The 27,945-nt window shown below is 41.4% G+C and overlaps 2 protein-coding genes across 6 annotated transcripts in view; one reads left to right on the plus strand and one right to left on the minus strand.

Moving 5' to 3' along the window:
- The window catches only part of ACAD11 (acyl-CoA dehydrogenase family member 11), a 31,493-nt gene extending 21,551 nt beyond the window's left edge, over positions 1-9,942 (plus strand). For both annotated transcript variants that reach the window (XM_074859938.1, XM_074859928.1), the window contains 7 exons: positions 3,501-3,567; positions 5,097-5,182; positions 5,399-5,470; positions 6,474-6,628; positions 8,454-8,570; positions 9,003-9,112; positions 9,574-9,942. In XM_074859938.1, coding sequence (XP_074716039.1) covers positions 3,501-3,567; positions 5,097-5,182; positions 5,399-5,470; positions 6,474-6,628; positions 8,454-8,570; positions 9,003-9,112; positions 9,574-9,688 — 722 coding nt within the window. In that variant the 3' untranslated portion in view covers positions 9,689-9,942. The remainder of the gene's footprint in view (positions 1-3,500; positions 3,568-5,096; positions 5,183-5,398; positions 5,471-6,473; positions 6,629-8,453; positions 8,571-9,002; positions 9,113-9,573) is intronic.
- A 1,290-nt stretch (positions 9,943-11,232) lies between these two features.
- The window catches only part of DNAJC13 (DnaJ heat shock protein family (Hsp40) member C13), a 56,613-nt gene continuing 39,900 nt past the window's right edge, over positions 11,233-27,945 (minus strand). For 3 of the 4 annotated variants that reach the window (XM_074859991.1, XM_074860001.1, XM_074859980.1), the window contains 19 exons: positions 27,311-27,385; positions 27,007-27,126; positions 25,932-26,111; positions 24,891-25,058; positions 24,192-24,305; positions 23,746-23,862; positions 23,037-23,214; positions 21,893-21,984; positions 21,441-21,540; positions 20,898-20,972; positions 20,621-20,733; positions 20,042-20,211; positions 19,624-19,666; positions 18,529-18,702; positions 17,328-17,507; positions 16,943-17,083; positions 16,319-16,462; positions 15,394-15,493; positions 11,233-12,073 (listed from right to left, as the gene is read on the minus strand). In XM_074859991.1, the coding sequence (XP_074716092.1) occupies positions 11,976-12,073; positions 15,394-15,493; positions 16,319-16,462; positions 16,943-17,083; positions 17,328-17,507; positions 18,529-18,702; positions 19,624-19,666; positions 20,042-20,211; positions 20,621-20,733; positions 20,898-20,972; positions 21,441-21,540; positions 21,893-21,984; positions 23,037-23,214; positions 23,746-23,862; positions 24,192-24,305; positions 24,891-25,058; positions 25,932-26,111; positions 27,007-27,126; positions 27,311-27,385 (2,382 nt within the window). In that variant the 3' untranslated portion in view covers positions 11,233-11,975. The remainder of the gene's footprint in view (positions 12,074-15,393; positions 15,494-16,318; positions 16,463-16,942; positions 17,084-17,327; positions 17,508-18,528; positions 18,703-19,623; positions 19,667-20,041; positions 20,212-20,620; positions 20,734-20,897; positions 20,973-21,440; positions 21,541-21,892; positions 21,985-23,036; positions 23,215-23,745; positions 23,863-24,191; positions 24,306-24,890; positions 25,059-25,931; positions 26,112-27,006; positions 27,127-27,310; positions 27,386-27,945) is intronic. The other variant, XM_074860010.1, reaches the window with a different exon arrangement.

Here is a 27,945-nt window from a genome sequence, read left to right on the forward strand (position 1 = left end):
TGAATGGGCTTTGTCTTGATATGGTCCCCAACAAGATGAAACAGTCAGGCTAGAACTGAGAAAGCTCCCAGGGAAATATCTCTGTGCGTTGCCTACAGAAGAGATGGTTGTGTTACCAGTGCCTGAGAGGTCCTGTGGGCAGGCTGTAGGAAGGCTGTTCATGTAAATCCTGTGCTGTTTATTACACTGCCTCAGCTCCTCATAATGTTGCAGCGTGTAGAGAGGACAGAACCTTTCAGTCAGGGTACAGAAATAATACTGGCATGTAATACATTTCAGTATGGCCCTATAGGCTCAAAAATAACAAAAATTATTTAATAAGAGTGAATGCAAAATGACAATGGATCTTCTTTAACTAGGAAGCGCTTGTGGCTGAATAAACGTGGGATGAAGGTGAGGAAAAAAACATTCCTAAAAAACCGTGCCTAAACTGGCACCATCTGAGACTGTGAGCTCTAGCTGGGAACAACTAGCAGCCACATTCAGTGGCAGGACTGTGTAGCCCTTGCTGATTAGCTGCAGAACGCCAGCATTGTCTCTGTCTTCACTGGTTGTAGCCAATTTGCTCGCAGCTCCATTATAATCTTTACCAGATACCCAGCAGTGTTTCTGGAAAAGATGAGATAAAACTATGGAATACATTGTGCTAGTGGATAGAAATTACTGCAGGCTATTGGGGGGGTCCCCTTCTCTCTGTTAGAAGATCCCCATATAACAACAATAAATACTACACTGACACCCACCCTGTTCAGTCCAGTTTCTTCTTGTAGGAGAGTCCAGAACATGTGTTTATCAGTGCCTCTATAGGAAGCTGCCAAGTCTGTTAATGTTGCCACAGACCCCCGATCTTTAGCAGAGAAAGGTAACCCACCAGGTTCAGCCCTGCGGCAGCCAACACAGCGAGAGTCATAGGTATTCTGAGCATTCAAGTAGTAGATTATCCTGCCTTAGTCAGCCAAAAATTTGAAGACTGGATCCTGAAAATTAGGTGATTAGATCGCAAGAATTAAGTGCTATCCAGCTTCTTTAAGTACTGTCTGTGTCTGCGCCACATTCCTCTACCAGAAGGAACCTGTATAAATTGGTTGTGTGAAGTTCAGTAATCTTAAGGATGTTACACCCCCTGATAGCAAAGATTAGGCTTCTAACAGGACTGTGATCAACCCTCTAAGCACATTTTAAAATATCGTAGTCTTTGCCTATGTGAGTGCCATGAAGATTTAAAAAATATAATACATTAGTTAAATTTAGGATGTTTCCCAATGTAGCAGCATTGTGGTTTAAAGGTTTTGGATGGATTATGCAGACATATATCTTAAAATGCTTATTTAAAAGCTTATCAATATGGAAATATGCTTAAAACTGACCTTCTAAAATCTCTGCTATTTCTATTTGTTCAATTGTGAGTTGCTTGCAAAATTACTTCTAACTCCTGCCAAAATGACGGGCTTCTCTGACTCTTCCCCCCCATCCTCCAGCAGCTTCTTTGAATACTGTAAGTAATGTAAAAATGCCATGTACAAATGAGAGATTTTTTCCATCCAGGCAGTCAGCATTTCTTCCAAAGCACTGGAGTATTTCAGAGTCTTGCATTAGACCAGAACTTCTTTCTGGCATTTATGGGTCAAAGTTGCATAAAATTTGTTTTAGGTTTTCAGAACTTCAAACCCTAAGGAGTGGAAAGGCCAGGAATATGCCTTTCTTTGCTGTGTTTAAACGGGAAAAAGCAGATATGAAATGGAGGTATTCATTTGCCTTCCAGAAACTTGTACTAATGATTTAGAGCATCTAACCAGATGTCTAGCTCTCAGTGAACTCCTCACTAAGTTCAGCATGAAAGCTTCTTCTGATTTTTTTTTCATACAATATGGTGAAATTTGCCTTTTTTTGAAGCAGGGATGTAACTTGAGGATTGTTTACAAAACAGGTTTTGAAGAGATTCCAGAAAGTCAAAATATCTTTTGTTGTAAACCTCACTTCAAGATAAATGTGGTTTAGAAAAGACCACTTGTGCAATTCTTTACTTTCTGTGGAAAAGGAGAAGAGTCAAATACCCCTTAAGAGTGTAGCATTTCTCTTTGCAGGGTAGTACATTGCAAAGCATATGTTGTGTTATTTTGGGGTTGGTTACCCACTTGTTGCAGTTGCCCAAATGAGCCAACTGTTTGAGATTACCTTTTTTTTACTAAGCTGATTTATTCCACCCCCGCCCCCCACCGCCAGCTTTTCACTTTGATATTTTAGCTCGTTAGTATTGTACAGCTCATGGGCCACAAATATAACCCCACTTTGAAAACAGTGGATGAAAAGCATATGGCAAAAGAGGAATATAAACAGCCAGCAGCCTGGCCCTCAAAATAGGCAGTGTTCATCAGAACAAAATCAGTCTCTCTTCTGCTTCCTGGCCATCACAGTGGCTGTTCTAAGGAGGAAGTAACTCAGCTCAAAGCCAGGTGGTTGCATTGTCTAGACCAGAGGCTCCCAAACCTTGTGATAACAGCTGCCAGAGAAGTTAAAAAGTCATCTTTGTTTCTGACCTTAAAACTAACCTAGTTGGTGCAGAACAAATCTTGAATTAAATCCCTGAAAAGCTTGTCATCTGCATTGAGAAAGCAATCAAAAATTTACTGATTGTACGTACATCAGGTATAATCCTGCCCCCTTCTCCGTAGCTTTATTGTCTGTGTGAGACTTTGAAAGGAATGAGAGCATGCTTTAGTACTAAGAAACCTTTAAAGAAAAAGATAGTGAGGCTCTTAGAAATAAGATGTCCTGTTAATTAATGGTAGAATCTTCTTTAGGACTTGTACATTAAAATGCTAGCTTTATGCTACAAAGACGTGTCTCAAATAATGTTACCAATGGCTTGAAGTGCTAGCAGATTATTTTCAGGTAATGATTTCCACTCAGATCTTTCTTTGAAGTGCAAACTGAAATCGTTTGCATAAAGGAGGAATGAACCTTCATTCCAGAGAAGTTATGCTGAAGTAGTAGCAAAGTCATCATGGTAACCCTGTGATAGCCTTATCTGCAGAATTTGTTTATAATGTGGTCGGCATTTCATTCCCACATAGATCCTCCAGTCTTTACAGTTTTAAGGAGTTTTACTTTTGAAATGGCCGCTCCTCGCCCTGAGGTGTGCTTCTGTATCAGACTTATTTGCTTAGCTGTAATGGAGACAGAAGTAATTAGATTCCATTTCAAGTACCTTCTTGTTCTCTTTTCATAGGAATAGATGATGGAGCTGGCTCCTGGAGGGTTTGGATGTTTGGCTTTTCATTGTTCCCCTCACAAGAAGTCAACTCCCTTTTACATGTTAAGCAATAAGATTTATTTTGTTTCAGTCTGATTACTCAGAGTATAAACACAGAAGTAGATTGCATGCTTTTGCTCCTGTATCACAAAAGGAATGGAGGAAGATTTATTTGTATGAAACTTCATTTGATTCTACATTGAGATTTTTATATTGAAAGCTGTTTTTGTGTTTGTGACTTTTTAAGGTGCTGGGAACCCAAATTGCAAAGTTGCAATTGTAATGGGCAAAACCAAAAACTCCTCAGCATCCAGGTAAGGATTCCCAGGAGATTCAACGAGTTACATAAAACTTGTTTCCTGAAGGAGTCACTGCTTGCAAAAATTTTGTTAAGTGAAATGCCATTAATTGCCTTGATCAGTTGGATGTGCTTGTGCATTACAGAGGAGTTTTAAATTTGTGCATGTGTCTGTTTAAGAGAAAAATGTTGCTGACCAAGCTCCTGTTTTGGTGTCAGCTGCTGTTGACTGAAGCCTCCCAACCTTTTCGCTGTTACCAGCTTTCATCGGCGCACTTCCTCCCCTCCATTGCAGTAGCTCTGGTGTTTGCAGAGCTGTGTGATGAATTGGATCAGGAAAGTTTTGGGGATTCACTAACTTTACCTTGGTCAGAATAGTTTTAGTCTGCATCAGTTGTTCAACCAACAACTATCTCCGGCTTATGCTTTATTTCATAAGGATAGTATATAAAACAATTAGCAAGAGTAAGAATTGCTTTCTTAAATGGTAATAAAACTTTTCAGAGCTTCCCTGAACAGAATGAGTACAGGTGGCACATCAGAGACCTGCAGTTATCTACTAAGTTTTTCACACAGTAACCTGTAGGTATGGAAAGTTAAGTTTGAAACATGGAATGCTTGTTATGTGAAGTTGTGTAAGCAGAGAGCATTGCACATCTTTAATGAGACCTACTCATTCCATTCCTATGTGTGGCAATATAATACCTCCCTCTGCTTGCTTAAAATAAAGATGTGGTTCAACTCTTACTACCAAACTAAAATTGCCTTTGACAAAACTTACACAAGTGATGAATAAAATGCTTCGTGACTGGTTCCATTAAAATCACACAGCTTGTAATGCAAAAGAATTGGAACATTTGTATCTAAGTTGGATTTTAGCCCAAATTCCACTGATTATCTTAAGTTTTTAGATTTGGCTAGGTTCCATTGAGAAGTAAACCGTAACTTGCTCACAGCATGCAGGATGGTTTGTCCAGTGGCTGTACAGACAGTGGCACCTGTTGAATTCTTGGAAGCTGAACAGAAGTTCATGGAGGAGATTATGTGATACTGCGCTTGCTAGAGCTGGAGGCTGAATTCAGGGATGTGGGATGTCTCTTCCAGTTCTGTGTGACTAATAACTGACCTTAAATATTCTGAAGGAATTTAAACATGGGGATTTTTTTTCCTAAACTATAGGCAAGCCAAGATGGTGATGATGATAAACACGTTCTGAGAATAAAAAAGAAAGGCGGGGGGCGGAGGGGGAGGAAATTGACTGGGTGATACAGAAATACTTGCACAGAAGTGACAGAAGTAGTAGTGCTTTGGTAGTGGTGTATTAGATGCCAGTAGTACATTTCTACTCGTTGACTGGTGATTCAAGGAGTGTTGAAGCACGCATGTCACTGCACGCAGGCAGGACAGCTGCACTCGGTGTAGGTAAATCTCAACGTTGGGTTTATGTGAGTCCTAAACTGAGGATCGAAAATAAAAGAAGTGGAGGGAGGGGACAGAAGGGGAGGCTCAAAGTTAATGGTAACTTGTGCATTTTGTCTTGATCAGGTACAAGCAGCACAGTATGATCATTGTTCCCATGGACACTCCAGGGCTAAAGCTGATAAGACCCCTCTCAGTGTTTGGCTACCTGGGTAGGTGATAATATTTATCAGCTATTATGCATATTAATTTGTTAGCAGTCTCAGAAGCTGCATTGTATATATATACATATATACACATATACAATAAATATCGTATATCAAATAAATCAGTAAAATGCATATCTAGAAAAGGGTTTAGCAATTGAAGGCCTGTATTTTTATCCTCGTTTGTTTTACCCTGCTGTTGTGTTTTCTCTATGCCTGTAGATGAGATCCATGGAGGACATTTTGAGATACACTTTAATGATGTGCGAGTACCTGTCTCCAATATAATACTGGGTGAGTTTCAATATTAATTCTTTTTTTAATACATACAGCAATGAGCCAAGTTTTATGAAACAGTGGTTTATTTTATGAATCACCGTAAGTTAGTGTAAACTGCTGTGGTCAGTGGAGCCAGGGTCTCAAACACACGTAAGAGGGAGCCCACTCTTCCTTTAGCAGTCTACCTACTGCTTGGACATAACTTGTTTAGAGCAGGAAGGTGAATGAAGGAAGCAGGGCAGCTGCAGCTGTCATCTACCTTCCCGAAGTAGAGCAAAGCACAAACTGTCAGTGGTGTTCTTTCCCCAAAACCAGTTCTCACAGACATTACATACTTTTAGAAAGAGGGTTCTGCTGTAGTCCACAGCCACCCAAGCCTGGGTGCCTGCAAACTTAGCAGAACTGAAAAAAAAAAAAAAGAAAGAATGAGCAGGCCAGCACCGTCTGGAGGGAGAACTTTTACAGAATTACAGAATCATCTGGGTTGGAAAAGACCTTGAAGATCGTCTAGTCCAACCGTTAACCTAGCACTGACAGTTCTCAACTAGACCATATCCCTCAGCGCTATATCGACCCTACTCTTAAACACCTTTGCTCTGCTTCTTTCTCTTACTAGAAATCCCAATTTCTTCTATCTCTCTCCTCTCTGCTATTTTTATTTCACTGAAAGAGCTTTCTTTCTTGAGTAGCCCTAGGACCTGGAAACCTCCGAGTCTTTGCCCAGATTCTCATACCAGATCTTACAGATATATTTTTCAGTGTAAAAATAACAAGATTGAAATTAAAACAGGTAAATCAAACTCTGTCAGAAACCATCTTAGAGTGTGCTTTGTGCTGTATTATTAACAATGTGTCAGTATAGATGTAGTTGGAGTAAACAAGCAACAGTTCTGCAAAATAAACTTTTAAGAAGCTTGCTTCTAGCTCTGGTGCTATGTGGCCACTTCTGCTCAGAGCCATGGATCATTTCAAGCAGGAATCAAGGAGTCTGCATGTGCCTGTTTTTCTTTCCATCCAGGTGAGGGAAGGGGGTTTGAGATAGCTCAAGGTCGGCTTGGGCCAGGCCGTATTCATCACTGCATGAGGTCCCTTGGTGCGGCTGAAACTGCTTTACAGATAATGTGCCAGCGTGCAGCACAGAGAGAGACTTTTGGGAAGAAACTGTATCACCACGTAAGCATGTTCCCTCTTTGTCTCAACTGACGTGCTCCAGACATCACCCTTTGTTGTGCCTCTGATAATGCTCTGCAATGGATGTGCCCTCACCTTGAATTCCTCTTCATAATGCCTCAGGTGTCAAAAGAAAAAATCACATTGCGAGGCTCCCATTTTTCACTATAATCTACAGGATTTTTTTTCCCTTGCAATGAATTGGATATGCTTTGCTGGATTTGAATGCAGATTTTGTCACCATGTTTTTTGCTCTGCTTTTGCTGATCAGTTTGGACAGGTATTTTTTCAGGCATACAGCTTATGTTTCCATAGTTACAATCTGAATTCACCATTTTTGTGTATCGAATCATGATTACCAGAGACACTGAAGGGTCTAAATTTGACTAAAAATTTTACTTCTTGGATCAATTATTTGTACTTACTTGTGAAAGTAAAGACCAAACCAGTCTTAGGATTTTTGGTCTTATCTTGCTCTGGAATTGAAATACCATTTTGTGAGAGAGAGCTTGCTAGAGTAATAAAAAGATGACAGCCTGCTTTTTATAGGAACCGTCAGCATTTAGTAGTTGGCCACATTTCAAGTGTTCGTCAGTCTTATCCAACAGATAGGATGACTTTATTGGAAAAAACAAGTAAAGGCAACGGAAAGAGGAAACTGAATTAGTGTCTGGCACAGGTCATAGAAAGTTGTTTGTACAGATCCAGAGGGAATAATCTTACATATCCATTTTCCAGTCATGTCATTGCCAAACTTCCATTCACGACCATAACCTAGAATTAATAGGAGCTGGATGAGGCGCGCGCTGTTTCTCAGAAGCTCGTTAAAGTAAAACTCATGTGTGTTGAAGGCCGAGGCTGGACCTGGCGTCTGGTCCAGCTATGCAGCCAGCGCGGGTTCCTCGCAGCACTAGGACAGCTGAGGAAGAGGCGAGGCTCTTGGCTGACCCTCACCACTGCCCTCAGGGCAGGCAGTTAGTTACAATCAGAGCGTGTCTGATTCCACCCGGGTTCACGCCACCTTTGCTGGCTGAGCTGAGCCCCAGGCTTTGCACTGCAGCGAGTGCTGCACACGTGCTGATGGCTCTTGCGGGCGCTGCACACGTGCTGATGGCTCTTGCGGGCGCTGCACACGTGCTGATGGCTCCTGCGGCCGCCAAGGCGACACCATCCACAGGCGGGAGCGTGTGCCCGCTGCGGCGCAGGCTCCAAACAGCCTTTGCACTGACAAGCATCACGTGAACGTTTTTTTCTACTGGGGTATGTTGGCTGCAGAGGGGAATTACCTAAGAGGAGCAGGGAAGGGCTGCCAGGACCGTAACTTCGTTTGGAGCAAGGGAGCTATTAATTTATCATCAATATGAACAGACAGATGCAGCAGGCACCACCCTCCAGCTGTCTGGGTGTGTAACACCCCACCACCAGTGGTTTAAGCAAAACAGAACCAATTCCTCTCTCCTTTCACCCCCCGTTTTTTGTATACTGGGGCAAGTTACACAGAGAGAGGGTTGTGAGGCCTGGTAGCAGGTAAAGGAAAGCAGGGAGTAAAAAGCAGGCTGGGAAGGGCGAGCAGGCACTGGGTCTGACCAGGAAATGAAAGCGTGCCAGAATCTGGAGTTTTTCCCCCTTTCTTCTTCCCTGCTAGGCAAAGAATTGCTCTATCTTTAATATTTCTGTCAGTCAAGAGTTTTCTTTTTTCTTCCTATGAGATTACACACATCAAACTAGCTCTAATTTGCACAAGAGTGTCTCTGACTGAACACGCACATGCGTTAACTGACACATGTGTGTGTTCAGTCAGAGACACTCTTGGTTTTGGTTTCTGCAGGAGGTTGTTTCCCACTGGATTGCTGAAAGCCGCCTCAGCATAGAACAGGCTCGACTGCTTACGCTACAAGCAGCCAGCAAGATCGACATGCTGGGCAACAGAAAAGCAAGAAAAGAGGTAAAATTTTTTTTGGCAGCTTTAGGCTAGGATTTGGGGGATGCAATACCTGTGCATTTAAGCAGTTGAAATATAAGCTAAAACATACTGCTAAACATAATTCTTCTAATCAGAGAACATAACTTCATGTTGAAAATAGATGGCCTAAAGATGTGCTTTTGATTGTCATGAAATTGGAAAGGGTGATCTCAAAGTTTTAAAATGAGATAAAGTATTTAAAAATTAAAGAAGTTCAAGTATTGCTCACTTGTCCCAACATGCTGAGATAGTTTGGGGTGACTGGAAACAGTTTTACTTTACCCAGGGAACAGCAGAGCTCTTGTCCAATCCAAAGAGGAAGGAATGTACAGCGAGATACCAGGCATGGGTAAAACTGTTAAATACTTGCTTATGAAACTGTTACTGATAACGTGAGCTCTCTTCTAACTCCAGGTAGCCATGACCAAAGTGGTTGTCCCTCGAGCTGTGCTTAAAGTGATTGATTGTGCAATCCAAGTGTGTGGAGGAGCTGGAGTTTCTCAGGATTTTCCTTTGGCGGTTATGTGAGTAAAGGGAGACTTATCTGGAGATGCTAAGCATTCCTTCTAAGATAATTTTGTAACACCAGTACATACTGTTTCACCTCAGGTAGCCTGAAATAATGGTCCATATGCCTTTAAGCTATAAAACTTAAAACAACTGCTTTTATAATTCAATTCCAGTGCAATTGCATTGCTTTACCCTTACAAAAAGGGGAAAAAAAAAAAGCTGGCACTAGATCTAAAGGAGTTCTTATCAGCAGCATAGAGGATCTGTTTCTAAAGCTCAGTCTTATCCCTCCTGGCCTTGGGGAGAAGCCAGCCTTCTGTATTTCCAGCCCACGCATCTCAGTCCTGCCACGGAGGCTTTGCTGCAGTATCTCCTGTGATAGCTCTTTTCAGACAACTGTTCAAAGGGTGGCTAGAGCAAAAACAGTGCTGAGGCAGCCTGCTGGCAGACCCTCATCCAGTTCTTTCCGACCCAGGTTTGCTTATATCCGGACCTTGCGCCTGGCAGATGGGCCCGATGAAGTTCATCTCTCAACAATCGCAAGATGGGAACTGCTTGATCAGTCAAAGAAGCTAACTGCAAAAATCTAAGGTCAGCCTAAAGCCACCTCAAATGGATGGAAGATTTAAGAAAGATTTTATTCTGTGCACTAGTGTTGTTTAAGGTAAAATTGGATGAATACAAAAATCTGATTCTAACTTGAAGCAATACATACTCTCTCACTCTTTACTTTGTAATTAACAACACTTAATCAGGGGCTTGCTTTTAAAACTTTGCAGAATGCCCTGTAAATACCAGAATTTGTCTGGATTGTTTATAACATTAAATAAAATCTATTTTTTAACAGGCCTGAAGTGCTTTATTTGCTCTGAGCCAAAGTCCTCTATTCTTTTATTGCAGGCAAAGCAGTTCTGACTCAGTTTCACCCAATTTAGTTTATTGCAAGCTAGGATAAACCTCTAATTTTTTATTAAATGACAATTAAACACTTAGGTTAATGCCCGTTTTCCCTTTCCAAAGCTCAGCTGCAGTCCAACCCTCCCTCCTCCCCCAGCTGCCCTCACTCCTTCCCCACCTCCCCTCAGGTGAGGCTGGGGGGCAGCACAGGAGGAGCTTTGTCTGCTACTCCTTGCTTTTTACTCCTCTGCTTTGTTTCTCCAGATGCATCTCCTCACGTTTTTCCTTAGAGGTGTCTCCTTTTGTGCATCCTCACAAACCCCCTCCTGGCCCAGCTGCTCCCACCCTTTCTTAAGTGTGCCTGAGCACAGGAGGCACCTGCCCCTTTGAGGAGCTGGTTTGGGCAAACCAGTTGCACCTGGCACAGGGCTGTTCACAGCCACCTCTGCTACCAAAACAGGCACTGCCAAGACACCTTTGTCAAGTTCTCAAAGGTCAGAGTTCCTCAGGTCTGCTTCTGTAACCATCTTCAGCAGTAGTTGCTTACAAGAGAACTTGTTCATACAGTAACAGAACCAGGCAGACCACAGCATACTGCACCATCAGTACCTCTACTTACTACAAAGTTAGGACAATCGCTTTTCAGCTCAGACAGGGTTGATCACAATTAACTTCAGGGTACAAGAGTTTACTTTTTGCATGAACAAACCAACCACCCTAGCACAGCGTTGGCGCCTGGAGAGAACATGCCCTGTTTGGCTCAGTCTTCAGACTGAGCGTGCAGCCAGGCCTGTCCCCAAGCCTACCGCCGAGCCTTCACCCGCAGGGTGTTCCAGCTACAGCTGCTGAAGTCAGTCAGGGGGGCACAATTTCAGAGTACCTAGAACTGGAAGCTTTCCACAAAGTAGTGTACCTCCTATCAGTTCATTAGACTAAAACCATGATTACAATCTTTTGAGAAAGCAATAATTATTGTTTATATTTCCATCCACCTTCATTTCCTCTTGTTTCCTGCCAAGAATGTTTCCTAGGAAGTTGAGAATGTCAGCAAATCAGTGGCTGGAGTGCATTTCAGGTACAGAACAACCTGCACTGCGGCACTACCCGTGGTTTGGGAGTTCTGCTCCAGGCTGTCAAAACCCACACGATGTGTCTGTCAAACAGGAATGCCCAGGAACCCTATTTAGCTACTCTCATTTCCTCCCCTTTTAAAGAACAGCTACATAAGACCACCACCTTTCTCTCATTAACAAGGCTCTTAATTCCCTTTATTTTAAAATTTTATGTACATATGAATGATCTGTATAATGTACACTCAATATAGAAAGTTTTTATATACTGGATAATGTATAGAACATTTCACAATTACACTAATTTCTTACATAACATGTCAACTTTAAGGTTTTTTTGCTGAAGCTTTGTCAATTTGGTCAAGCCAGTTATACATATGAATGTCTAATGCTGTCTGATCTCAGGAAGAAGATAATGTTAATGATTAAGGACATCAGTGAACCGGTGCAGGGACAAACCCCTTGCGAGTCACGTTCAATGGGTGTGATCACAGACTGGGAAAAGAAGGGGTGCCCTTTTAGTGGGGGTCGGTGAGGTCAAAGTGATTTTAGCCCAATTCCTCTAGACTGTAGCTCAACTCCAGTCATGCTAATTCATAAAATATAAAAACTAGGAAAGTTTGATTCACAGTCTTGTAAACAAATATAAAGGAACAAAATGTGCTTACGTACAACAAGAAAAAATTCTTGTGTACCCATTTCAGCTGATCCACAGAGTGCTTTCTTGTGTTACAGTGTGATAGTTAGAATCACTGACTTTTCCTAAAAAAACAAACCAACAGTCATAGAAAAAGGAATAACACTGTCATTAAACGCTTGGAAAGGCAGTAAGTTCAATGTGTTGGAGGAAAGTGCCGTTCCTCATCACTGGCCAGTCTGCCTTTGTCTCTTTCACGAGGATTTCCAGTCCTTAGCTGCCATCTCCCACGTCATTGTCTACCGGGGGTGGTACGTTGGGCATTACAGATGATGTCGTCCCTGCAGTAAGGTAACCAGCAACTCCAGGGCCTTTTGGGAGGAAAACAGAATACTGCTGATTAGTTTTGATTCTGAGGAGCAACTGAACAGCTTTATTCCCTCTGGTAACACTCAAATAATACATCAAAGTCAACCAGACACCTTAAACAATAATATCTAAGAGCTTTCACTTAGATTCTTTAGAATCTAGGAACAGTAGGAATTAAGGCATCCTAGTCCACTAAGTGGAGTGGCTTGTGGAGGCCATTCTCAGACTTGCTCAGCATTTTTTATTCTGATGTGCCAAATAAGTTACAGAAGAGCCCCAAGCACCAGCATTATCCATCTCACCTTCTGCTGCAGAAGTGGCAGCGAAGAGGGCGTGGCCTTCCTTTGCTAAGGGAAGGACCTGCTGCGGGAGCGAAGCACGTTCAGTTCAGGCCACACATTCCCCACTACTGGGCTCCACACTGACGCTTTCAGTGCTGCAAAGGTTTTCCTAGCTGCATATTTAAAGGAAGTTCAGTGGGCTGCCCCGTGAACAAGCAGAGCTGCCTGATACTTGTCAAGGCAGCTCTGCCTTCAGTTGGAGAAAGTAGCAGCATTTTTGGGATACACAAGCTCTGTATTGGAGATACAGAACTCCTTACTATTAATAAATCTCTAGGCCGATTACTATAGGGGCAGTCAGTTTTGCACTGCAGACCAAGCCCCTCTCCCTCAGCTTGGAGTTTAAAACTTAGTCATACAGAAACTTTCAACAAATGCAATAATAACTCATGTTGCAGCATGAGGCGTTTCAACAGCAGCTCTTATCAGTTTAGTGATTGTAGGAAACTGCCAACACGCAACATGTTCCTGCATCAATATAGCGATCAACCTGGTGTTGGACCTGCAGCCTACACGGCTCATCGTCAGCATGGTAAGTTCTGCTGGGTCCTCTACTCTCTCTCCTTAAGTCACCCTCACCAAGTTCTCCCACATTTACTATCCCTTCATGTCCCACCCTCCCTTCTCACACCACAGCCTGGAGCCGGACCATCAGAGCACGGTTTGTTTCCTTGCAAACAGTCCCACACTACCACTGCAAGCAAGAGAGCAAAGCAAGCAGTGCCTGTGGTCAAAAAAAGAGAAAGAAAGCTCTCTGGCTTCAGCAGGGGACTTCTTTGCCAGCCCAGAGGCACCTGCCAAGAGCCAGACCCACTTCTACACATCCTAGCAAAAATTCCATTAGTTCTCCTGTCCCTCAAACCCTTCCATTAGGGAGGGTTCCTAACCTACTTCAGCAGTTTAGTTCATCTGTAGTACCAGCAAGTACCAGCCACTGCAGTTGTTAATTTTCTGCTCCTGTGTGCTTGAAGAAGGGGAGTTTATCGGTGTTTTGCAGTTTGGGACCACACATTTGTTACAGTTCTAGACATGCATCTATTACTTGGAGTGCAGCAAGTGCAGCGTGCGTTTTGCAAGATGGTATCTACCTGCTTTAGAGAGCTACACAGAAGTTAGCAAGCTGCCTGGCAGAGCAGATCTAAAGCCCACTTCTCAGGTGAAGGGGACTGCTACCAGTTAGAAGGGAAGGAGAAGAGACACCTGAGGGAAGAGAAATAAGCAAGGGAAGTTTCAAGGGAAGTGCAAATAGCAAAGCAATTTGAAGCAAGACATAAGGCAGAATACAAGATAAGGCAGGTTAAAAAGAAAGCTTGTTGTTTGGTTTCCCTCTATACTTTGCATTGGTACAGCATCTTCATTCTACATTTGCAAGCACTTAAACATTAGGCAATTTAAAATGCAGCACAGGCCTTCAGGCAATTGGATAGCTACACTGCCCCCAGCCGCAAGCCTGACAACGCCTGGTACCATTTCAGTTCTTAGCCAGTAATCAGCCAGCATTTACTTTGTATTTCTAATTTATAGTATTTATGAGATACCAAGGAAATTCAGTACCAACTGAGTCAAGCGTTCAAGTATTCTTTGTCAAAGTGGCATTAAATGGTGCAATAAACAGAAAACTCCTGTTCAGCGCTAAAGCACAGAGCCCTGTGGGGAAAACAGCATCAACTGTTGCAATACACCTGCTCTCAAAATATGAAGCATCTGCTTCTCAAATGTCTAATGCCTGGCACAAAAGGCTCTTGCTTCATTTTCTCAAAATACATGCCAGCATCTTGCAAGAAAAACTTCCCTGTCTGTACGGCCACCTGATTTATCCCTCATTAGTTCAGTTACACTCAAAAGCTTTTCCAAGATTCCTACACTGGGTTAGATGAGGAAGTTCTGTGCAGCACATGGGAGTGTTCATACTGACATCACAAAGGACTTTGAAACCTTGCCTGGGAGGCTAAACTTTTAAGACCAAATGACTGTTCAGCTGATGGCTATAGAGGAGTCAGTTGCATCATGTGTTGCTTTAAAGTTCACTACAATATCATCACAAAGTATTTTCAGATCTAGCAAGGGATCTGTGCTAGCAAAGTCTTGGGCTGTGGTACAGCAGAATATAAGTAATTAAAGATGTATCTAAAGAGCTGCGTGTGGGTGAAGGAAGAACCAGAATCTGATTTGCTGTGACGTAACTGTTCTAGGATCATGTCCATGCCATGCCATCATCAGCAAGGAAGCTCACATCAGTTGCTATCCCTCATGTGGGCACAGCACGCACAGCTAGAACACTCCTCTGCGCTGCTAGTGGGACTGAGGCGGCTCCCTGCGGTGCCATTTCAGTCTTGGTGGCACCAGCGGGGGGACTCACCCAGGGTCACCGCAGCTGTGTTCAAGTGCACGCCACAAGCTCCACGCAGAGGCACGAGGCACTCCCACCAGAGACAGGCCCTGCCCGTGCACCAAACCTGACCAGAGCACGGCCTCGCACTCTGAGCTACTCGCATTCCAACTGCTCCAATACTACAACTGCACGCCTGGCACTAAAGCAGCGTGACTCGCATGGCACAATTCATACAGACAGTCTAAGTGATTTTGGAGGAAGTTTGCTCCTCTCCCCAACCTTGGAAAACAACTTGTTCTAGAACTAGACTGATCCTGAGAAAGCATGGAAAGTTACTGTGACTCATTAATTCTGATTACACCTCTGCTTCATCACTACAGAGTACTTGCAAGACTTGCCAGTGTCCAGATTCTGTTGCTCTGATTATTTTAGAAGTATGGACAGCAAGGCCTATCCAGAGAAATGCATTCTCAGCCATGAAAAAGTTTGGCTTTTGATAAGTGTTTTAAAAACTTAACAGTTTTAGAGCACTGAATGTTCAGGCCACATGATGGCACTAGATCCTGAGGATAAACAGTATCTCCAGAGTCAAGTCTGACAATTAACAGTCCAGTATGATTCAGAACATAAATAGGAAAGGGTTGCTAACCTGTGAGGTATCCTGCTGTTTGTGTCTCAGAAATGAACAAGTCATGTTTCTGATCCTTGAAGGCACTCCACACAGAAGAACGAGACAGAATTTCATTTACCTACAGTATTTGAAGAGATTAACACAGTGAGCAAGCGACACTCGTAATGTTCTAGGGGAACAAACTCATTTTCTAGAACCAAACCATTCTGAAGGGATTACCAAATAGCATGGCAGTAGTTTGGGTCACAATACAGAATCACATTTCCAAGGAGACTGTAGCAATTTGCTTTTCCATTTGAACTGTGCAGCTGAACACATAATGCAGAAGGCTCATAAAATCATTTAGTAGCTTGACTTTCTCCCTCATTCCCCAGTTAGATGACCAGGAAAAGCAACCCTGCACGCAGCCACTTGCCAAGCATCTAGAGCTTAGACAGAACAGGACTTCCCCTGTACTATAGCAAAATAGGGCCACCTTGGAGGAAAGACCTACCCCCAGTTTCCCTCCCCTTGAGAAAACTTTCGACACAAGGGTAAGAGAAAGGCACCGAGAACTAGCACGGTTACTGAGACAAGTTTTACCAACTTGAATATAAATCCGTAACACAGCTGCAGTTGTCTACAACAGTATTTATCCAGGAAACAAAAAAGCAATCTACAGTTCTAACACAAGTTCTGAAGAGTTGTCAGTAGAAGCCTACCAGCTTATAGAACATTTCTGCACTTAGGATTTCTCTTTTTCATTAGTGCTCTTCTCAGGCATTGGACCAATGACCTCTCCACAAGAAAGATGGAGGCGTTCCAACCCATAATGATTTTTTAGTTACCCGACGTTAACATTTCAGGTGGAATGATGCACATGACAGTCATAAGATTAAACAAGGGATGTTGAGTTTGATGTTCCAAGTGTACAAAGCCCAGTTAGGGGCTTGTCAGTACCTACCTGTTCTCCGTACTGCAGGCTGCGAGACATGGATTTCAGAGTTTTAACAATCTGAGCTTTTGTTGCAGATGGGCTTTCCAGGTTCTCAAGACCAATACCTTCAAGCAGCTTTAGAAGGTAAGGGACCAAATCTGCTTTCAAAGCCTGCAAACATACCCAAATGAGTTGTCCTGACAGAGACTAGGAAGCTTCATACTCCATAATGTTTTGCATTACTAGCATCAGTATGAACCAAAAGTGCCAACAGCTACTATCAAGTATCTTCAGATTAGTCCATTTTTCCCAAGTCACATAAATACATGCAAAAGAAAGCAAAGATACTGTCCACCAGTTCTGCTCTGTCCAGGTGTAAACACGGTTGAATTAGCTGGCATTCCTACGTTATCCTTTCTCAACAGACACAAGCCAACACTATCCTACACATTAAACTTCAATGCTCAGGTAACATCTTTGAACAGGTCTGCATTTTGGATAAGGGACTGACTTCTGACTTCTCCAATAGGAAAAACACATTGGTTAGATGGCTTCTGGGAAGCCTCCTGGATGCAAGTTGAACAGTACCTCCGTTCTTATGAACGGTTTAGATACCCAAATATAAAAATACCATATTTTCACAGTACTTACTTGGGCTACTAAGTCATTTTGTTCCTTCTGAAACATTCGATTAAGTGCTTCACAGGCTACACCAACTATATCTGATCTCTTTTTCATTCCATTCATGAGAGGGCTAATGGTCTCTAGTGATGCCATTGCTCGAACACAAAGCTGTAGAGACAAAAACATCCAGAGTACTTTATGCTAAGCTTGATGGTTAGGGCAGATATGGTCAGCAAAGACCATAAATTTCTCAGCATCTTTAATCTATCCATTCTCCATTAATTAGCTTTAAGTCCCTGCTCCTCTGGTACACAGTATTTGTAGTTAAAATAATGCCTTCTAGGAACACTAAACGCCACAGATAACTCGTTATGCTTTTTTCTCCCCTTGAACACTTAAAATGATTCAGTACCTCATTGTCAGACAGTATGTGCATGACTCGAATGGCACTTTTAGGAATGGCGTTGTTCTTGTGATTCATAGCTTGGATTATCTTGTGAAGATGACCAAGGGGAGGAACTTGATCAGCTAGCTGAGGCTGGGCACTGAACAGGCACACAGTTGCTGTGGTAATGGTTTCTAAAGTTTCCCCCTGCAGAAAACCAAAAACCAAAAGAAAGTACAACTCAGTGAAGCCTTATGTATCACCATAATAGTAACATTTCTCACTCGCTTTGCATTATAGGTCTTTTCCCTAATGCTCTGATCATATCACTTTCCATTGCAATTGTTAAGACAAGAACATGACCTGCTCCAGTAGTGGCAGACATTCACCAGTTTCATGAACACAGATCACAACAATTTCTCAGCACTATTTCCAGTATCTAGAGAAGCCAGCGTGTGGCTGCAGCCTCCGCAGGGACAGCAGCACATGTGCTAACTTGCTCAGTGGGAGCATGATAGCACAGATGTTTAGGCTGACCACCTGAATCCTTAAAGGGTTGTGCAGTCTGGGCAGCAGCACTCTCCACACTTGCTGTATTCTGCATGCCTACACAAACTGCTATCACATCTTTGTAATAAAGATGCCTTTTATGAAATGGGCAAGATAGTTCCCTCCCTGCAAGTCTAACCCAGAACCTGTCCGAACACTGTTTAAAATTCAGTTTTTAGTAATATCATTAGGTTACTGACTTGAACATTGTTCTCATTCAAACTGTAACACATCAGTTCTGCATTACACTAATTGTTAGGTGCCAGCCCTGTATAGGTCACAATTTACACCAGAGTGGGAAGTTTGTGTTGTAGAAGGGCAGCAGAAGTGTCAAGAGCTGAAAATTTTTAGGCAGTACAGAAAAAGTGCCATTTTCTTAGGTTGGTCAGTCACGGAATAAAGACACTTCATTTGTTAAGCCTCATCTCTACCACAAAATAAGCCTCTAAGACTTACTGAAGCTAGTTCTGTGGCTTCAGGGACTTTAAAAGCACTAACCCATGTTCAGAAGTTGCCTAAACATATCTACATGTCTTCACAGAGAGTCAGAAAGCAGACAAAAATAAATCATTTATGTTGGAAAGAAAGCATGAGAATTCAAGTTAATCAGATACTAAAAGACAAGTAGCTTAAGACTGCTAAACAAATTCAAAGAGTAGAATCAGAAAAGTCATCTTACATGGGGGTTATTTTTCTCCAGCAGTTCAGTAAACTTTTCCAACAGTGCAATGAGAAATTCTCTTGGTTTCCGTAAAACCCAGGCCGGCTGGGCAATAAAAATCCTTAGGAAGACTCCCCCCACTGAAAGTTCACCTTCCGCCTCACCATACACCACAGCAAAGTCTTCAGGCAGCTGTTGAATTGTAAAGTAGGAGGAGTTACTGGCAAGGGTATTTGTGAGAGCTGCAATTGTTTCTCTAACATCATGACTCTTAAGTGGTAAGGGTTACCAAATGAACTGTATTCTCCAAAACTAAGCTCTGCAAGACCAACAAACACTTCATCTTGAAGAAACATGAGGTAAGAAGTCAGAGTAGGAAGAACAGTGTAGGTAGTACCACTATGGTGGACTTTTCTTTCAAAGAACACAAGTAACTGAGTCTACAACTATACTAGTGGTTTACCACTAGTTCAAGAGAAGTACCAGCAACAAGGCTGATAAAACAGCCCTTTCCTTTCTTCTTTGCACACCTCGGGGGAAGGTTTCTCACCACCAACCTAGGGAAGTTTCCACCTGAATCAAATAGCCATCCTGCAGGTGTTTAGAAGTTGTTTTAGTGTTGAATTAGACCACTGTTGGGAGGAAGTCATGCCTGGCCTTTCACAGATATTGGGGAATACTGCAGACTGAAACATCATGGATTGACCTGATGTGATGGAATGGCTCAGGACAATAGTTTTTGAGACTCAGTGGCTTACTAATGTTCCTGAACATTTATCAGGAGCAAGTTTACTACAGCTATGTAGTAAGTGACAAAACTTTTTCCAGCAAACTGGTATTCTCCTTTGCTGCTGACTTTTGGTAAGTTTTAGAAAGACCTGAACTATTAGGAAATTGAGTATTATGGGCCAAAGTACTGCCAATAAAGTGTCTAATTTCAAGGTACAAGTAGTAACGAAAGCATCAATTCAACATGAAAACAGTTATGTTAGCACAGCAGTGAGTTCCTGCTGGTACTTGAAGAGGAAATCCTGTAAGTTACGTACACACATATATTATCAGCTGGCTACAGCCTCCCTGGGCACACTCAAAGCAGAAACAGTATACTTTTACCTTCCAGTTAGTGTCAGGGTTGTCCCTCTGAAGTTTAAAGTGCCTTTAAAAAGAAAGTAAGTTTTAATGACCAGTAAAAGCAGCAGTAGTCTTTCCTGCTTGACACCTCAGTCCCCCTCCATCATTGTGAAGTAATTTGAGTTTCTAAACCCCATTTTCTCTGCACTGTAACCCCCTCCCAAATCTTACAGCAGTGAGCAAACGCCTGGATTGCACACAAACCACACCTGTGTCACTGAGTTACAGATACAATATACAGACACTGAACAAGTTTCTTTTCACCGAAGTCTGGCTTGCAAGGATTCTACTTTTTACAGGCAGAGTTCTGTCTGACAGTTCTTCTATAGCACCTCTGATTTACTGCCACTAAAAGAGTGTCTCAGTTAAGGAAATACTTAGTCAGTAGGTCTCCACATACTCAAGCATCATTTCTCGAACTGTTGTTGATACTTTCTCCCTGGAGTTGTCATTCCAAATTAACTCAGGATTTTCATGAGTTCCCTCAAAGATATGAACAGCAGCTTCAGGGTTGTCTCTCATGGCATCCATGAAGACTCCGGGTAAAAATTTCATTAGCGTAATTCTAACCTAGAAAGGGTGAACAAAATTGACATTTGGTATACCATAAGACAAACGGACAGAAAAATGGAGAACTCTAGAAAGTCCAATTATTTGTAGTGCTATAAAGCCAACTGCTAGAACACAAAACCAGAAAATAAAATAGTGCTATCTTTTAAATAGCAATAGCCAATGACAGGTCTGAAATCTAGGTATTTAAAGTCATTATAATAAATAGTTTGGTTTCCATTTGTAATTGCAATAACTAAAACTGCTTCTAAAAGTCTGCTCACAGATTAAGAGTTAACTATTTTGAAAAAGCCAGATTCCTCTTCACATGAATGTTTCAGTCACAGAAGATGGGTTTTTTTGTTCCATCTTTAGAGGAGCAGGTAACAATCAAGATAAGAGTTCCAACAAGAGCTGTTAAGATTCTTACCTTTGGACCCACCAGCTTATCTGCAGTCATTTTGGCAAAGAGCTCTGCTGTTTGGGCTCGGACCTGTGGATGAGTTGAGTTGCAAAACATATCTAGTAAGTAGATTAATGCACCTGTACAGAGAGATAGGAAAATATTCAATTTTTTTTCTGGCCATAAGTCGTATAGATTCACCAATTTCATGTTGATTGTTCTAAAGGGAAGAGTAAGATTTGTCCACTGTATTTACTTTAAGTACTGTGTTGCAGAAACATTTGCTTTCAATGTAGTACTATACCTTTTGCCATGGCCTCTTTAATTATTTTTGTGCTAGATGTCAGAGCATACAAAGTTTCCAGGACAAGCTGCCGACCTGTCAAAATAAAAAGTATTAAGAACTTTGTGCCACATACACTATTAACTAATCAAAGAGGAACTAAACTGATCTTAACAGAAAGCTGTATCAAAATTGCAATGAAGCTTATGACAATTGCAAGCTTAGGGATTTCTGGCCAAATTCAGTTAGTTAAGGAATGTCAAATCAACCATACATTCTAGTATGGCAAAACTTCTTAATTAGATATTTACTACCTCAATTCCCTAAAAGAATTAGTCAATGAAATACTACACAATTCAAACAGTTTGAATACCTACAATTCATATGTTTCAGCTCACACATTTAAGGCAACAAACAGCTTACACAGAACTTTTTTTTTAACCATCCCCACCAAAATGCTCTTTTAACCTAAAACTCAGTAGTAAGATCAGCCAGCTGCATTCTAATTAATTTCTGAGTTGGAAACCCTTTGCCTTGCAAGACTATGAATGATATGGTACATACTTGAAGGTAAGGAATGCAGGAGTGCCAGTAAGTTCGCAAGAACCATTGCCTCAGCAATGTTGTTAACACATTCTTGGTTACTTGTTACTATGTTCACTACCTGTAAAAGATCAGAAACAACACTTGATTATATTCCAGCTGTGAAGACATTGTCCAGAAAATGCAGTGTATGATGAAGTCAGTCACCTCCCTGGCCAATATAGCTAAGATTTACAATGTTTATTCCTGCCACCAAATTGTCTTGTCACCTCAGGAAAGAAGGGAGCAAAGACACAGGCAAGAAGCTATCACTTATTCCTCTAAGGAGGAACTGATACCTTGCAACCCCAATCCGGATACTTTTTAGGGGCTATTCTAACAGTTACACAATGAAGTTGGTTTATGTTCGTTATGTAGAGCATCCAGATGGGGGGAGGGGGGATAGGTTTGGTTTTTTTGGTTTGGATTTTTACCTCCAGAGCCAACTGCTGCACCTGGCCAGCTCCATGAACACGCAGAAGGGAGAATATCAACTTAAAGTGACCTATGCATTCACACTCAGAACCTGTGAGAGACCAGATAAGTTATCTTCTTTTAGCCAAAACATTCACTGAAGGCCATCCCAAGCCCACATTTCACTGTACAGAGGGGTGTTAACTACTGTGGCAGACTATATACAGACGTGTAGTATTTATAACAGCTCCTACAGAATTAGAAAATTATCAAGTCCTGTCTATTAATTCAGTTTCCACAAAGTCTCAGGTCAACAATATTTCAAAAGTGGAGGATATTTCCTTGTCTAAGGCAAGTAACTGAGCTAGTTCTTGAACTACCTAGTTATCTGCACCCTTACAAGACAACTAAGCAAGTTCAGTTATTTTATTTGTCATTTATCGTCAGTACTTCTTGTCTTCAAATACACTTGCTCTTTCTGATTCTCCCAGCTCAGAATAGGGTTGCTATCTGCAGCAGTAACAGCTGCCTTCAGTGTTATAATTGCTAAATACAGAGAATCCAGGATGAGAACAACCTAACCAGCTATTATTAGAAGCCATGATAGTAACATAAGTTGCTTTTAGAACTAACGTACAATACAGTAGGAAAACATCCTAATCATGTGTCTCAGGCTTTTCCAGTCTGTACACTGATATCTGGTCATAAGTCTTTGTTGGTATTAGCTGCCCACTCTCAAGAGCATCTTCTCCTCCTGCTTTAATAAGGACCTGACACATTTTTAGGTGTTTACTAGTAGGCAGTATTCAGCTCAAGGAGGTTCTTTTTGATGCAAGGAAGTTTAAAAATCAGCTAAAGATTATTTGAAGGATTACAGAAAGTTTTAAGAGGCTTGTCTTCCTGGTAACAGCAGGCTAGAATTAGAGTTAAAATCCAATGTTTCAGAGAAAAAAAATAGATAAGGCTTGGATTTCACATAGAACTTTACTACATCTACTGATAATGTTCTCCAGGAAAGAAAAGCAAGTTTATATGGCTCAACAATGCTAAAGTCTGTTAGCCAGCAAAACAAGTTTCCTTCTTGCTGGTAAAGACTACAGAGGTCTGCAATTTTTAGGCTTTCTTGTGAACAATCTTATCATGGAAGTTCAGTTTTAAGCCTACCTGGGTTGTGCTTTATCACGTTTCTCAGAGCCTCCAGGGCCATTTCAACTCTCCGTAACCGATCTCCATGTTGATTGGACTCTACTTTCCCAGTCTGTGTTATTGCCATTAGCGTATGAAGGTACTGTGCTTGTGAGCCTATGTAATCCAAGAGGCTTGCAGCAAATGCTTTAGGAAGCTTTAAATTAGAGATGAGAGCATTTTTAGCTGTGCGATGCAACAGTATTCACACTAGAAGAAAGTGTATCCAAATAACTTCTCCTACATTCCACACATCCCTTTCTTTCAGACAGGCAACACTTTTCTACTACGATTGCTATAACATCTGGAGCACATTAACCCTGTTTATATCTAAACATACCCTTACAAAGCTGTTACTACTTCAACAGTACTCTTAAGGCGTCTGTATAGATGAACAGCAATGCCACTAGGTAGAATTACTACCTCCCAGAACCAACCTGAGTGTCTGCAGTGCAAGCTTGTAGAGAAAAGGCATTGAGACATACAAAGCAGCACGTCCTACAACACTCACTGTTCTTTTTAATTGGTTCTGCTCCAACAGAGAGATATCCCATAACATGCTGATCATGTTGAAGGAAATTTCCATCAGATTTTGTGTTTTCTCTGTTCTGTTTGCACTGAGAGACAGAAAGGAAGAAGTAACATTCCAAAAACTAGCTTTAACAGGAAGGTTTTAGCTACATCTCACCTCTAGTTGGAAGGTAGGGACCTCATTGTAGACTCTAACAAAAATCTCTCCCACAATAAGTTCCTTTGCATGATCACTGAAGACAAAGTCAGATCCATAGCTCTTGTCACAGTCACCCTTTAAGCAGAGATAAGCAGCACAAACTCAGACAGAAAATAATCTTGTAGAAAGTGTAAAGCTATAACCCAATAAAGAAATAGACAGTACGTGAACAGAAAACAAAGCTTTTGCTAAAGTCAGAAGCTCAAAACAGATTGAAACATTACAAGAAATAAACAAGCAAACTTATCTGTTTTGTTTTTAAGACAACTGAATGAAGAAACTGACTTAGGAGTAGACACAGCAATGGATATTCATTAACTATATCATTGCATTACAAGTGGATGTGTCAAAACAAAACAGTTTAGAAAAAATAGTAGTGGGATTTAAAGTAAAGAGTATCTTACTCTCTTAATCATGCTTTCTTGTTGAGATTCCAAAAACTCAAGTAATTCAGCTCTTGTCCCATTGTTCCAGATCAAGTATGGGTTCTCTGTGTTACTGTTAAGCATCTTCAGAGTCTAAGAAATAAGGAATTCACATGATATAGCATGTTTACAACAGTTTTGGATCATTACACACCCTAACCAGCATGTTTCATGATATTAGTTAATCCAATCTCAGTAACAACTAGACTAATTTCATAAGTTTAAAGTGTCAAGTTTCCCCACATACTGGAAAAACAGTATATGTAAGATATTTGGTACAGTAAAACCTATAGTTTTTCTTTATTCTGCTTCGAGCCACACTTCAGACTATTTTTGACAGTGAGCAGCAACTATCTGAAGTATCTCTGCAGACAACTTCCTCGGCACCACTTTTAAAGAGTTTAGCCTTTGCTCTCCATCATCATTATATCCTTAAGCCTTCAACAGTTAACTTCTTTGGTCCCACATTTGCTTCACAAATAATATTCTATAGGATACTGTTCCTATCCATAGTGTCTCAGGCTAACACAGTTTTTCTTGCAGTTACTCCAACTGCAAAGAGAAATCACACTGCTGTTCTCTGTATCAGGTTGGTCCAAGAGAATTCGTTGCTTTAGAAATGACTAGGTACTCCCCTCCATAAATCACTAGAGAAAGTTTTGGTCAACAGATACTTACCTCAGTAGGACTGACCACAGAGAGTTTCCTTGCAATATAGGGTGTCAGCATTCCAGCCAAGCTTTTCCTGATTGTTGGGTTTTCAGGTGTAGCTTGTTCTTCAGAGAGATACCCTCCAAGGCGACTCAAGGCCAAGAGACTGAGCTTAGCAAGGCTATTTGCTACTTCCTGAAAAATAGTTATAAAAAACTTAGAGCTTACTGGAGAAATATCAGAATAGCCAGAAAGAGTTGTCCAACACTTCTGCACCAGAACTGGCATCCTCTATTTATCTGCATCACTAATTATGCACTGATGTGTAATAAAACACTAGGTGCTGCAGAACAGCACAATATGATCACTGTGTCATGGGCTTAATGTCGTGGGCAGTTAGACATGAGCCCTGATAAGTACAAAAAACTGGGGCACTAAGATGAGCTGAAAGCTACAGAAGCTATTTAGTGTAACAGCTTCTGACCAGACAACAGTTCCTGCTGGTACAGTCAAATATCAGCATAAGTAGCTTTTTATGACAGTGATACAAGAGTTAATAACTACAATAGACTCTTCAAAGCTTGTCTCATCCAGTAGCTGAGGAAGAAATGCCATACTTAGAGGGTGACCATTTCAGGAAACTGAGGTCTGAAGCCACTTATAGCTGTGGGGCAAAGGGACAATACAGTCCTAAAGCAGACATTTCAGATAAGTTCATGGTATCACTAGACCACCCCTTTAGCTGAACCTCAAGAGAAAAAAAAAGTTATTGAACAAATTTACTGTTTTACTGTTCACTGTAGTTAAAAGTCTCTTTCATTAAGTCTATTAGAAACTACAGGTTTTGACAGCTGAACTCAAAACATGAGCTACTCTTTAAAAAACAAAAAACCTGAACAACATTATTTACACTACTACACAAAAACACCCTTCCAAAGCTGCTCTGTTAACATTATTGTTCATGTAATTCAATGATTCTAGTAAGTATTTGAATATACTTATTTTGTTAATAAGAGATGGCAAGCAACAACCATTGCTGTCTGAAAGTATGCACCATGTTAACATTACCTGGTGATTCGAATCTTCACTTTTCTGAATACCGCTCTCTTCTAGTGTATAGTCATAGTTGAAGAGGTAACCCAGTAAGTACCAGAGAACTCCAGCTTGGAACAAGTGCGTTTGTAGCCAGTAATCTAATGCAAAGGAGCTAACACACTCTACTCCCAAAGCAGCTACTCGTGGTATGTTCTGAGGGAGGAAAAAAGTTTGCCTGAGTACTTGTGACCAAAGAAAGCCAACTGGCTTCCTTACCAAACAGAGACTTGAAGCCAAAACTTGTTGATTCTAGAGTACTATCTAAGCAGCACAGAGATGAAAACTGAAGTAGGCAGAACAACATCTGCTGTTGAAGTTGATGTCTGGTAGCCAAAAAACATGGCTAATTAGTCAGCATCCTTTGAAGTAAGAGTACTTGAATAGTTGTTTCATGACTAGAAAGGACCATTGATGAACTGGTGGAAAAACAATTCAAGAAGGTGGCAGAGATTCCCAGTGAGCTTTTTATGGCAATACATGTGTTCTGCAAGGACTAAACACACATGCATCTGCAGTCAATTACTATAGTCTAGTTTTACAGTCTTCTGTTTTCTATAGTGTTCTGTTTTGTTTTCACATACCCTGTATGAAAAGTTCAAGACAAGAGATTTCCTTTCTTAATTCAGACAAAATTCAGCATTTATATAACATGAGGTAAAGTTCTAAAGAGCTAAAGAGCTAAATGGCAACAAAATTTCTTACTGTTCCCAGAGTTTATGCTGATTTAGGAGTCTATCTGCTTAAATTTGATCTAGCTCTAGTACTTTTATCTGCTGATTTAGTGCAGTAAACCAATCAGCTAGACATGTCAGCTAAAGCCAAAAGCAGCTGTATCTTTATAGTGGTTACATTTTAAGTCCATTGAATGGATTCAGATACAAGTGTTCAGAACAAGACAGTAGAGTTCTGTATCCAATAATGATGAGCTGAGATCTTACAGAAGGGTTTGATCAGTCTCTGTGATAGCCCTATCTCCCTTAAAAGCACAACATTCTCCTAAACATTTAACAGTTAAATACCCATTTGGGCAAAGGAAAGGAGCTCTTACCTTGCCATAATACAGTAGCCTACAGAGGTCCTTAATGATGTTGGGCATTTCTGTAATCTTCTCTCTGCACTCCTCAAACTGAGCTGCTACACTGTAACACTTACTAATATATCCACATACCTACAAAAAGCAATATTTTATTGGTTCCAAGTGGAGGGGAAATGCATGTTTACCATCTTATTTTTCAATATATATAATACTAGATCAATTTTTATATTGCATATACACACATTCATATTATATGTACACTGTAACATATATTGTCTTCTGAGAAGCTGATACAATCAAAGTTGCTGCAACTTACCTGTACAGACATATCATCTGGTTTACTAGAGTAAGTCAAGACTGCTACACAACGATTAAATGCTTCTTGCAATACCTGTGAGGATTGAATGATGCACGATTTCAGTCACAACAAAAACCGATAAAGGCTGGCAGAAATACAACATTAGCTGGTAAACCCATTTTTAATGGCTGAAAGGAAACATTTGACAAAATCTGCTGCTTGCTCAAATGGATTGTAGGGGCAAATTTCCTTGCAAGTGCTGGAACTGGCCTTTAGTCATTTGGAGGTGATAGCATTCTCACATGTGAGTTAATACCTCAGTCGGTTTGCAGACGACACCAAGCCAGCCAGGAGTGTTGATCTGCTTGAGGGTAGGGAGGCTCTACAGAGGGATCTGGACAGGCTGGAGTGATGTGACAAGGCCAACTGTAGGAGTTTCAAGGCAGCCAAATGCCGAATCCTGCACTTGGGTCACAACCCCATGCAATGCTACAGGCTTGGGGCAGAGTGGCTGGAGAGCTGCCAGTCAGAGAGGGACCTGGGGGTGTTGACTGACAGCCGGCTGAACAGGAGCCAGCAGTGTGCCCAGGTGGCCAAGAAGGCCAGTGGCATCCTGGCTCATATCAGAAATAGTGTGGCCAGCAAGACTAGGG

This window comes from Strix uralensis, chromosome 1, assembly GCF_047716275.1.
Source record: "Strix uralensis isolate ZFMK-TIS-50842 chromosome 1, bStrUra1, whole genome shotgun sequence".
Taxonomy (NCBI): domain Eukaryota; kingdom Metazoa; phylum Chordata; class Aves; order Strigiformes; family Strigidae; genus Strix; species Strix uralensis.